The following is a 12,873-nucleotide window of genomic DNA, read 5'->3' on the forward strand; positions in this document are numbered from 1 at the left end:
TTAAAAAAAATAAAGAATTCCTGCAGGGAACTTTAGAGAACCATGCTCACAAAGCCAAGCTTTCTTGATCCCCTTCAAGCTTCTTTGAATTCCTGCTGTATAAAATACTCAGTAAAATACTATAGTTTCCAGCTTGTGTGCAATTCCATGCAAACTCCCCTTCTTACTTTGTTAGACTGTTATATTTAACTCATTGTCCAGTTTCTCCAAAACCTCTTCCCCTGCCACTGAGAAGGTTCAATTATTTTTGAAACAAAAAAAAAATCTAAATAATAAAATATAGTCACGATTTATGGATACATAAGTTTATGGGATGCACGTGGCGCTGTGGTCTAAACCACAGAGCCTAGGGCTTGCCGATCGGAAGGTTGGCAGTTCGAATCCCCGTGACGGGGTGAGCTCCCATTGCTCGGTCTCAGCTCCTGCCCACCTAGCCGTTTGAAAGCACGTCAAAGTGCAAGTAGACAAATAGGTACTGCTCCGGCAGGAAGGTAAACGGCATTTCCATACAATGCTCTGGTTCACCAGAAGCAGCTTAGTCCTGCTGGCCACATGACCCGGAAGCTGTCCGCGGACAAACACCGGTTCCCTCGGCCTATAGAGCAAGATGAGCGCTGCAACCTCAGAGTCGTCTGCGACTGGACCTAACGGTCAGGGGTACCTTAACCGTTACCTTTTAAAGTTTGTTGCCATCCCAATCCACATGTGGGTGACCTTTTTCAGCCAAAGCCTACATACCCTCGTGGGCCAGAGTAAAAAATAAAGTGGCTTGGGCCGCGGGCAAAAGTGGGCAGAGCAACAGATATTACTCCTACTTTGTGCAGTAGCTTGCTTTCCAGCCACACACATCAGAGGTTCCTACACCCCCCCATGTATACAGACAAGCAAGATGCATTATCATAGGTCATGAATACATTCCAACCAGGCAAAAACACATGAAGATTGTGTAGAACAGGGTCAGTGAGGGTTGTGTCCTGGGAATGGGGTGTGGCCTAGGGAGGGTCTCTAAATCCAGATAGAGAGGCCAGGACGACTGCATTCTTTCCCCAGGCCTGATGATTCTTATACCTGGCTTCACACTCACAGCTTTTGGGTGTTTATAATCCCCTTGAATCTTTCACAGTTGGGAATAACGGAAGAGGTTGGTCGGTCAATGGCAGCTACTTAAGAGGTACCAGCATGAACACTGGTTAATCTGAACCCTTTCCATACGCCTCCCAGTTGTAAACCTTGTGAGCTGGTCTGGCCCTAACCCTATGGTCGGGAACTCTTTGCAATCAGCATTCTTGATCATGGGGAGAGCCTATCTGTGCACAGTAGGCTCCTCTTTCCAGACATGTGCCTGGCAGAGGTGCTGGGGCCAGCAGGAGACATTGAGATGGGGCCCATAAGTGCAGCTCTGCTTTCCCTTCAGTGTGATTACAGTTGTGTGGAGGAGAATATCTGAGAAGCCAATGCTCTATTCTTAATTGTTGCATTGTGGTAAAATTCTGGCCATGCTCTGTCACTCAGAGCAATCTCTGGGCCTGTGTCCATCTAAAAAACAGAACACCACTTATATATTTTAAAAAGGTTTGTGCAACTTGTGATCTTTCAAGCCAAATTTAGGATGCATTGTGGCCTGTTTTTACAGCCAGAAGGAACAAAAGGAAAAGGATTTTCATGCTGCTTCTTGGTTTGCAAACATCACTTGTGGTTGCTTAGCTGGGCAGACAAACAACCCATTAGCAGTACCTCTGCCTTGCCTGATTTGAGAATATTTATTGGCCCCCATTCAGACCATTAACCACACCCACACACTAAATCAGTGCATCCACTGTCTCTCTTGGATTTGCTGAAAAGGAGGGAGAGAGCTGGATTTCATCTGCACACTGATGACACTTCAACCCACATTTCCAGTTAAGAATAATTCCCATTGGTTTTTATGGAAGGGTATTGGCGGTTCTGTTTGTATTACATGTTTTGCAAACTCAATAAAGCCTTTTCGTTTTAAAATAGAAGAAATGTATGTATACATTCAGAGCAAACAAGTCTTTCATACTCTATTTTTGGCCCACTCTGGAAAATGAAAATCTCCAGCTAATGTGTAACTTCAGATGTATAGATTTAGATATAGATATGAAATAGTGTCTATCAAACATAACATAGATCTCTAAAAGCATTTTACGATTTTCTGAAGCAAGGCTGATTCTGTCATTATGGACAACCAACTGACTGCCAAGGGCAAATGTTAATATAAACTTGATCAGATATGGAAAAGATGCAAAGGAGCCTAGCATGTGGATGAGAGGCTGGCTAATCCTACTTTGGTGTGTTGGTAAACAGCCATTAAAACCTGCTTGGCTGTACCATGTACTTTGTTTTCCACATTATTATTATTATTATTATTATTATTATTATTATTATTATTATTATTATTAAAATTTCTATATCACCCTTCATCCAAGGATCACAGGGCAGTTTATAATATAAACACACAAAAATACATAGTAACAAACAATAACAATACCTAGTTTCACATTTTCTATTTCTATGGTGGCAGGAGAAACCAAGTAAAATCAAGCCCACATTGGAAAATAGTCTTCTACTGGGCAGCTCCAGAGTCACGGCCAAAAATATATTAACAAATTCCAGCTTAGGGTGTAGCTCACTTTTAACATGAGATATATTGGGCATTGCAAACAACAGTGGGTGAGCAAGTTGACAGTGCAAAATGCTGCTTCATTGAATTGTACAGTGTGAATCATATCATTCTTGGCATACCAGCCTCTCAGGAGACCAAGTCATTATTTCGAGGTAAATTGGCTCCTGGTAAGGATGTAAACAATGAACAAAAATTGTGTACCATTTATTTGTTTTCGCCTTATGTGCTTAAAAAGTAGGTTTAGAAGAGATTTCCTGCTCCTCGCCCCCCTATGGGAGGACAGTAGGGGACTGAGGAATTGGATTGGACTTTCAGTGTGTGAAAAGGGGGAGGGAGAGATAGCTGGGGGGGGGGAGACTAAGAAAATACAGCATTTCTTCCAAGCTCAGCTTTTCAATTACAAAACCTGCCTCCGCACCATCCTACAGCCCCATTTGACTCTGCCTGTTGTCTGAGGATGGAATGGGGGAAGGTACAGATCATTTTTTAAGAGCATTGAAGAATCAACAGGGGGAAAGTGCCCCAGAGGGAAACCATGGGAGACACTGGATAAAGTCTCTGCTTCCTCATTCACTGGATATTGCTACTAGCATTAATATTGCAGAGAACAAGGAGGTTAACACATGTGGAACATTGGCAGGCAGTTTGAACATAGAGCAAGTAGTATTAGTTAGAGGGGTTGTTTTGTTTTTTTGGTTATTATTTCCTCTATCAAAGGAATATGAAACCACAGGGAAACAGTGGCTCTGAGAATTCATCAGGACAACCACCATGGAATAGCATCAACGAAACATTGGCACAATGGGTAGGCAGACACTTTCATTTGTAAAAGCACAGAGGGTCATGGATATGTCAAATGTAAACACAGCAATATATCTTATACAGGACACACTGACCAAGCAAGTGTATGAACTCTATTCTCATTCGCTAGTTTCACTAACCAGCACCTGTGGTGATTTTCAAATTGTTGATAAGCTGATACTAATGCACAGGATGTCACCCAGAGGCTGAGCATGGCTTTACGCACAACTTGGAGTGGAAACTGGAAAGGAGCTGTGCTGTCTCTCGTATAACTCCAGGACTCTTAAAATAAGGATTCTTCTCTGAGGAAAATTAAGCTTTGTGATCCTGAGATATGCAACAATCCGCTCCAACCAGATTTCAGGCATAAATAAGAGGAAGGAATGAGCAAAATGTAGATAATGCCTCACAGATCAGGCCCTTGTCAACCAGACCCCCATCTTCTGCGGAGTCCAAGGCCTTCACCCTTGGTGAATTTGTAATTTTGCTTTTATATGTAAGATTGCAGTACAGTGGTACTTTGGTTTGCAACCACTTTGGATTACAACCGCTTTGGATTACAACCACGTCAAACCTGGAAGTTCATGTCCCCTTTTTTGGATTACAACCAATTGGGGGGGGATTACAACCAAAATTTTTGGGAGGCCCCATTGGCAAAAGCACGCCATGGGTTACAACCTGTTTTGGTTTACAACCGGACCTCCGGAACGGATTATGATTGTAAACCAAGGTACCACTGTACTCTTTATGGTTTCAGTTTCTGAAATAAAAATGGTAGCATAAACACAAAGAGTGGAATTCGATGTTGTGCTCTTCTAAATATTCTGTCAACACAAGGGGCTATGGTGGCATGCTAAGTAACCCTTTATGTGCCCGGGGCAGTTGCACAACCATCTCAGCATATGCTGCTGTGCTGGAACTTGGTGTGAGTGGAAGAGGAATCTGTTTTAAATGAATTTATACTCAGAACTTGGCAGCCCTTGTACTGAGTGGCCACTTATATGTAACCTGCTTGTGTATTTGTTATTTTTAGAACATCTGACCAATTTTATACTAAATTATACATAATAAATCTTTATTATGCATATAATACAAATAAATAGTCAAGCCGCATGTGGTACAATATTTGTGCAGCATAATTGTATCTATACATATTTATATTAATACAGACATATTTTTATAGTTATATGCATTGTTGTATGTATCTATGTGTTGATTACTTGAGGTAACCTGGGATATACATGGACTTGTGTTTGTGTGTGTGTGTATGAATCATATGTATAATGATGTGAATAATGATAAATTTTATATGTGAACATTATTCCTATTTTTGGTACTGTAACTCCAAATGTGGGGGTGGGGTGGAGGGGAACTTGCTCCTTGTCAAAACAAAGGAGCAAGATGGGAATTAGAAAAAAATCCCTTAAAATATAAGCTTGACATTAAAATTTTAATAAAATTAGTATTTTCCTGAAGCAGCCACACACACGTGACAAGCAAAAGTCAGTATTTTTACTTTATCCACATTTTCTGGTATTTCCATTTTATGATAGATGTCAACTCCCAAACTGTTTCCTTTTTGTTTGGATTAACAGGAAAATGTTGGGTTTTTTTTTTTAAAAAAAAATCTGAACACCTTAGTTAAAAAAAATCAGGTCTGACAGTCAACTGATTACAAACATTACAATATCCAATGAAGAAAATGTAGAACACAACATATAAAGGTGAACTGATTTATTGTGACATTCTTTAAAGGTGGCATAGGATTATTTGTTTTTTGTTTTTGTTTTTGCTACATCAGACTAACATAGATGCTCTTGAGATATTTAATTAAGATAAGTTTTCTTACACTAAGGTGCTGAGACAAATAATTTATTTGGGCAAATTGTTCTAAATGTATAGTGAACCATGGGATTGAGAGACATACTTCGCTTGCAGTGCTATCAACACTGCCTAAAGCAGTGTTTCTCAACCTTTTTTGGGCCACGGCACACTTGTTCTATGAAAAAAAATCCCGCGGCACACCAACTCTGTGCCGCCCTATATTTAGTTTAGTTTGGAGGGGAGACGTAATCATTACACACACGGGTGCAAAAAGTGCATGGTGTAAAAGTTGGAGTTTAATGGCAAAAGACTGTTGAGGGGTTCCTTTGCGGGTCTGTTCTGCATTATGTCCTTGGCGGAGCCACTCGCCGCCTTCTCCCCGTGCGCGCAGCCCCGGTGGCGGAGTTTCTGCAGCGGAAGGGAACAAACGACGGACCGACCTCCGATCGGTCCCTGTCTGTGTGGGCTGGGGCTTCTTGGTGAGGCTCCCTTTTGAGGCTCCCACATGCGGCTCCGGAGCCGTGGGTTGCCGACCCCTGGGCTAGCAAGAAGAGCACCTCACCTTCTGCAGGACTCCTTGCCGAAGAGGCCGCTCACTTCCGCGCTGACCAAAAAACTCCCGGGCGCCGCCAGCAAGAGGAGCGAGAGCGAGACAAACAGCCGTGGTGGTGGCTGTTGAGAGCTGCGCTTGCCCCGCCCCCATCGTGACCCGGCCGGCTTCCTTTCCGGAGGGTCAGCGCCCCTAATGGCGGCCGCCAGTCACGTGACAGGGCAGCAAATCGCCCTTCTCGTCGCCAGCGTCTCCCGGCACACCAACCAGCGTCCCGCGGCACAGTACTGTGCCGCGGAACAGCGGTTGAGAAACGCTGGCCTAAAGTAACATTTACAGGAGAAAACTTCTGCAAAAAATAACAATGAGTGATACAGTTCTAAGCATGTTGTATAGCCTTGTCTGCACAAAGGCAGGGAAGAATATTTATAACAGAGATGTTTAACTTGTAAACAGATCCCATTTAGTTCAATGGAATTTACTTCCCAGTAAGCAGCATTGTAGCCATAGTTAGTTGCATGTTTCCAATCCTAACCATGAGTTTTCTGCAATTATGTGGAAAAGAACAGTCCGGAGTCTGGACTGTTCACTCCCACTGGATTTTGCAAGGCAGAAAACTCTTCATTGATGTTATTCAAGAGCTGGATGACTCTTTCATTCCCAGAGCAGAGCCGTAGCAAAACTGGAAGCAAACCATAGGGTCAAAGAAGAGGTAGAATGAAAATACTGGGACAAACAGCTGCTTTGCCATGGGGAATTCTGATTGAGATAGTCTTCTAGCAAAAATGTAATCTTCTTAATGAGCTCTGTTTGAGGCAGGGATATAGAACTTGACACTCAGGGAGGCTTTGTGACACCCCAGGCCTATTTGACCTTTGGGGTTCTCCCTAGGCCAGACTCCCTTTCCTTGCCACCCTCACTTACTAGCACTGTCCTGCATTATTTATGCCTAGCTGGAATGTGTATTTGAACTGTGATAGTGCTTGCTGGATGGAGAATGGAGAGAAGTTTTGCTTGGGCTATGATAGAAAGATAAGTGTGCCCTCTTATTGCTCAAATTACTTTCGCCTCTGGCCTATCCACCTCTGGCATGCAACCCTTGGGTTGCCCTTAGGCTAATAAAGTTCTCCATTCCCTTGTTTAAGGGTTTCCATGCAAAGAAAGATATGACAGTTAATCTTGGTTTACTATAGTAGGATACCATTCGGTTGGCTTTGTAAAGGCTGCCTGTCCCCTTGGTCAGGTGGCGTCTTTGCTTCTAGGCTCTCAGACCTCATATGCATTTAGAGTAGATTACATATGCTTACTTTTTCACCATGTCAAAGGACCAATGATCAAATGAAATCTAGCTCATCCACTGCTGTTCTGTAGCCTGAACAGCAAACTTGCAGTGATGTTTTTGCATTCTAGTACTTTCAGTACATGTAATATTTTAATGAAACAAACAAAAAGTGTTCATTCTAGTTTTGTGTGGCGATGCTAAAGGCTGCACAACTTCCATTACTTGCTTGGGTACTTGATCCGAGAATTCATATTAGAACTGGTGAGGAAAGGGATGAAATATCCTGAAGCTTCTTTTCACTGTTGCAACATGAAGCTTCAGCTCAATATGTTCATAGCAGCTTCTTTGATCACCCAGTCTCTGTGAAAATTGTAAACTGTCAAGATGGTGAGACTTCTGCAGATGCAGGAAAATGTCTTAAGTGAGCCCGAGTAGTTTTTCCCATTGGAAACACAGTGAGTGAATGATTCCTTCTAGTCACTGCTGAGCTGTGCAGTTACTGCAGAACCCTGATTATTTTCAGCATGTAGACCTGTAAACATTTTTAGTGGAGTTGGCCCAAGACATTTTGCTGCCTGAAGCAGAGCAGCAAATCTGCCCTCTTCAAAATTCAAGGTGCATAATACCCAAAATTGGTCAAGTTATTTTGGCACCTCAGGCAAAAAAATCCAACAAGCACCTCTCCCTCTCTCTGGCAGCAAAAAATCTAACAGCAATACATTTAATAATATACCAATTTATTGCCATTTCACAACACCGAAAATCAGCAGCCAGAGGCAGCAGTCTCACTCTGCCTAATGATAGCCCAGCCCTGAAAAATCTTTTTTTCCAGTGCCATTGATTGATCTTAATGTGCCTTAATTACTTATAACATTTCTACCCTCCCCTTCTGCGGAGGAGTTTCCTAGGCTGCTGAACCTTACAACACCATCACAAGACTGAGAAATAGTGACTTGCTCAAAATTACAGGGTTTGCTTCTTGTCTCAGTGGGGATTTGAAGGTCAGTTTTAGGGGTATAAACAGACTGGAGGGTTTGGATTGGATCCTGATTTAGTGCTTCAGAAAACAGCCTGTCAGTTTTAGGCTGAATCTGATGGGGGGGGGGAATGAGGCTTCTTCTGCCAACATTTCCCAAAATTCACTATTACTGGGAAATAAAAGTATCTATACCTTTTCCTTTTGCAAGACATGGTTAAGGTTGTAAGAATGAGTTGGATATGTCTGTATGGGGTGGGGGGTGGGGGGGAGGGAAGTTAGTGGGTGTTGGAGGTAGGATTTATTTTGGGATGCAATACAGGGTTGAAATTTGCAGGCACCTCCAGAATGGATAAGGCCTGTCAAGTTACAGGCAGAGGATCTTTTCCTATGCTGGGCACCTTTAAAATCTGCCCCACCCACCACCACAAAACCTCCATAAATTTGATTTTTGGCAGAATTGGGTGAAATTTGCTCCCAGGTTAGACTCTCTGAAGGAAAGAAATCTTGCCAGATTTCAGAAGGACTACTGTAGTGGTTTTTCTTCAAGGACTTTACAGTTTTCGGGTGGGTAAAATCATTATCTCTGATTACAAGCTTGAAGTACCGACCGGTATCAGTCCCCACCCTGCACCCCTACCCTGGTATTTTCCTTAAGGTAAGATCAGAGATGTTAGGTTTGGTTTTTGTAGACAACTTTTCTGCAGTGGCTTTCCATTTGTGGAATGTTTTCCCCATGGAGATTTGGCTTACACCTTCATTATACACCTTTAGGCATCAGGTGAAAACAGGCCTCTTCAACCAAGCATTTGGCTGATTATGTATTTTTATGTTGTGAACCACCCTGAGATCTATGGATGAAAAGCGGCATTCAAATTTAATAAATAAGATAAATAGCACTTATGCATTACATAGTTATTTTTAACTTGTAGAAGTTGGAGCTATTTCTTTATTTGACTCTACTATTATTAATTATCCTATGAAAATAATATATATTCTAATGGAGCCCCTAAGTAGGGAAATGTGCAAGGGGCTGGACAGTGCCCATATGAATGTATGTTACGGTAAGCCTGGATATACTAGATCAATATGAACATAAGTTGATTGGAAATCCTTGAAACCAGAAGAATATATTTATTGCAAGTACTGTACATGTGGCCTGAATGAATAAACCACTCTTGCTGAACACAGTACTTTTGTACCTTTTGTTATGTTCAAGAATATAATTTACTAAAGTAGATTGAATATATTATTTTCTAAAGAGGAATTATGGGAGGGAGAAATGCTAGTCTTTAAGGTGCCATGGGACTCTTTGTTGCTCTTATTAAGATGTTAAACATACTAGCTTTGTATGCTCAAAATTTTCTTTTTTGCTGTTTTTTTCCAGGCTGACAAAAAAGAAAGGAGCAATGCCTTGAATATTGCAATAGATAATATGTGCAAGAAAACAAGAGACCTCCGCAGGCAGGTAATCTCCTCAGGGGAAAAGTATGCTAAATAGATAGTTCTGCAAGCAGTTATAACATAAAATAATAATAATGACATGCTTTTGTTTTATTTTAAGGAGACACACTTTTTTAAAAAAGAACTGCCGATGGAGATTAGGGGTGCAGATTAGGGATGGAGGTTTGGAACAGTAGAAACACAAAAAGTCCAAGATTTGGAAGCATATATTCAAGGGTCCAGTGAGTGGTCTGAGAACACCTAATGTTGCTTTATTGCTTGAAGGTGTGGACTTAGTCAGTTCCTTGGATGACAGATTCCATTATATAAAAGTGAGAGATTAAATAGTCCTAGTCCTAGGCAAAGGCACAGGAAGCAGCATTACTGAAAGCTAAGCAGATCTGGATCTAGTCAGCCCCTCTTGCACAGCAATGTCTGTTTTGAGAGAAAGTATGGAAAACAAATTAACAGCTTTCTTCTGTGAAAATGATTCTTTCCATACTGGAGGTTGTTTAAAAGTGTCCTTACACAATACATTTTAAAAACATATTTACACAATGCATTAAAATAAAATTAAAACTAACAGCCACAATCTAGCATAGCCTTGCTAGAATATAAATCATATTTATTACCCCACAAACCCAGACAGAATCATGTTCCTAATCTATGCTTAGTATAAGAATATTAAATTGATTATGTGATGGAAATAGGCATGTTGTTAGGCAAATAATTTATGTTGGGTGCCAAAGGTGACAGAGAACCAGTTTGTGGATTCATCTTATATGTTGTACATGTTTGATTATAATGTTGAGTGTGCAGATCTGTACACATACATTTTACTGTTCATATCCAGGAACATTTAGGTACCAAGTACTGTGAAAATCAACTTACAATGTGAAATTCACTAAGTTCTACTAGCTACTAGAAAAAGTGATACTCTCACCAAGCATTTGTAACAGGAGGCTGAAAAATACACTCTTAAATCTGATATTGTTCTTTGAAGTTGTTGGTATCCATCTGTCTAGAAAGACAATGGAAAAGTGCACCTTCGGGGGTAAAGTCAAACCATTGAAGAGTTACAACACCTGCTGCGGCTGTAGAGACAAATACAAGAGAGACCTGTTTTATTATTGCAACTGGGGCAGATGAATGCATCTAGTTTCACTGTTACAGATGCACCATTGTGTTTCTTCTCTCTGAGCTCCTCCCAGCGGTCATTTCCAGTGGTCATTTCTCCACGGGTTGCTGCTGTGGATACATGACCTGAATGTCTGTCTCCAGACACTGCAGTCATCAGTAAGGGATTCTTACATGATGGGGTTAATGTTGCCAGCCTTCATCTCACGTTTGCAGACATCTTTATAGCACAGAGTTGGCCTGGTGCCTTAGGCCAGCTACCCATAAAGCACATCCGTGGGGATCCTGCCATCTTCCATTCTATGTACATGACTAATCAATCAATATCCCTTCTCTTTAATAAAATTTTGAAAGCAAATTGTTTCATTTTGCATTACATTTAGTATTTTTACATGTACTGATAAGGAATAGAAAGAGTCATATTTCAGAGTGAATAATTTAACCCAGCTGATTGTGTTAGTAGTCAGTTCTGACACAAAGCAGGAGTAGAGGACCTGGTGGGTCCAAAGCAACTTAGATGGGGGCATGAGGTGGGGGAAAGGAAATGGAAGTCCCATTGCATTAGCAAAAAACTATGTGCACAGAGCATTGGATACAACCCAAGGTTTCTTATTTGTAGAGTACATTTACTGCATAGCATAACACACACGAAATACCATGATATGTGATTTAATTAATGGTGCTTTCTTTTCCCAGCTCCGCAAAGCTATCATTGATCATATCTCAGACTCCTTCTTGGACACAACTGTTCCACTTCTTGTGCTCACTGAAGCTGCCAAAAATGGAAGAGAAAAGGAAATAATGGAATATGCTGCTATATTTAAAGAACACACATGCAGGCTTATTGAGGTAAGTTTGTTGGTAATGCAGTGGACCCGATGTAACCTTAGCTTTCAGTAATCCCTTTGTATTTTGTCCCATAGGAAGGTACAGGGACTGCATTGGTGACTATGTTCACAGCAGCATATTTTTGGTTTTCCCTATTATACATATTTTTGTATGGCCCTGCTCCATGTTTGTTCATGTGGAAGTGTTTGTAGCATACTGTTGTTTTTTTCTTGTAGCTATTATTGGAGTCTTCTGTGGGTGTTTTGAATGGTCTAGAGTCTTTAAAAGAATGTTAGGTACTTACTGTCTAATTATTAAGAGAGATTCAAATAAGCATATTCTTTCACATGTGGATAGTGTAGCCCAGGAGTGAATAGACTTTACATTTGCAGGATCTACTTTGTTTTTTATTAGAATCCTGACATCTACTAACTGGAGTCAGGTGCCAAATAGTAGCTCAGGAAGGGGTAGGGAGAAAGCCAGCCACTGCATCCCATGAAACATAGACTCGTATGACTGAATCTGAAGTTCTCTTATACCCCACCTCTCTCTGTTTTCTTCAGCTTAGCAGGCTAATTGTTTGGCACCTATAAAAGTTAGTAATTTTTGCTTACCTTGCTGTTTTGAGCAAATAGAACTGCTTTTTCTAGCTGCAGACTGCCTTTGCCTCACTCCACCCTCAACTTTACTTTACTGAAGCCTGGTCTGAACTGAACCCATGCAAGAGAAAAGAACATGTGCTCTTCACTTTCACAATCAGAATCAAGAATTCATGGAAATTCTTGTCAAGTGGTGTGTGTGTGCATACCATTGAACTTAGAAGAGACTAATCTGATAAATATTTGCTACTCTGGATGCTGGATTGTAGGACATGTGAAAGTGTGGCAGGAAAATTTAGGAGTAGCTTTGCTAGTAACACCACTGAGCTGATGTGCAATTGACTGAGTGAAGTGGGTAATTCATTATAATAAGAGTTTTCAACATGGGAATAGAAACCCTCAATAATCACAATTCCCATCTGCCTGCTAGAAACACTTTGCACAGTGAAGCAACCCTCTCCAGTCTCAGCCAATCATATGGTGTCTTGGGAAGTGTTGTTGGTGTGTGCAATATTGCCCAGGCAGCCCCATGTGTACCAACAGGCACCTTTGTGTGTTCTGCGATAAGTATCTGAAGAAGGTAGACGTGTGACATATCCTTCATAACTACTACTGTGCTTTGTTCATCTTTCTTTGGAAAGAGGCAACACTGCTATAATTTGAAAAGTTACTGGGGGATTTGAATTCCTTAGAGTTGCCTCTGTGACTACTAGTGAGATATTCTGCTAAACAATTTGTTTCACAAAGATAGCAACCCCAGAGTCATCCGTGACTGGACCTAACGGTCAG

At 41.2% G+C, this 12,873-nt stretch overlaps 1 protein-coding gene across 2 annotated transcripts in view; it reads left to right on the forward strand.

Annotated features, from left to right (window-relative positions):
• The window catches only part of CTNNA3 (catenin alpha 3), a 550,231-nt gene that overhangs the window by 278,717 nt on the left and 258,641 nt on the right, over positions 1-12,873 (forward strand). For both annotated transcript variants that reach the window (XM_035137674.2, XM_035137677.2), the window contains exons 8-9: positions 9,465-9,545; positions 11,354-11,506. In XM_035137674.2, the coding sequence (XP_034993565.2) occupies positions 9,465-9,545; positions 11,354-11,506 (234 nt within the window). The remainder of the gene's footprint in view (positions 1-9,464; positions 9,546-11,353; positions 11,507-12,873) is intronic.

The sequence above is a fragment of the Zootoca vivipara genome, chromosome 5, assembly GCF_963506605.1.
Source record: "Zootoca vivipara chromosome 5, rZooViv1.1, whole genome shotgun sequence".
In the NCBI taxonomy this organism is placed as follows: domain Eukaryota; kingdom Metazoa; phylum Chordata; class Lepidosauria; order Squamata; family Lacertidae; genus Zootoca; species Zootoca vivipara.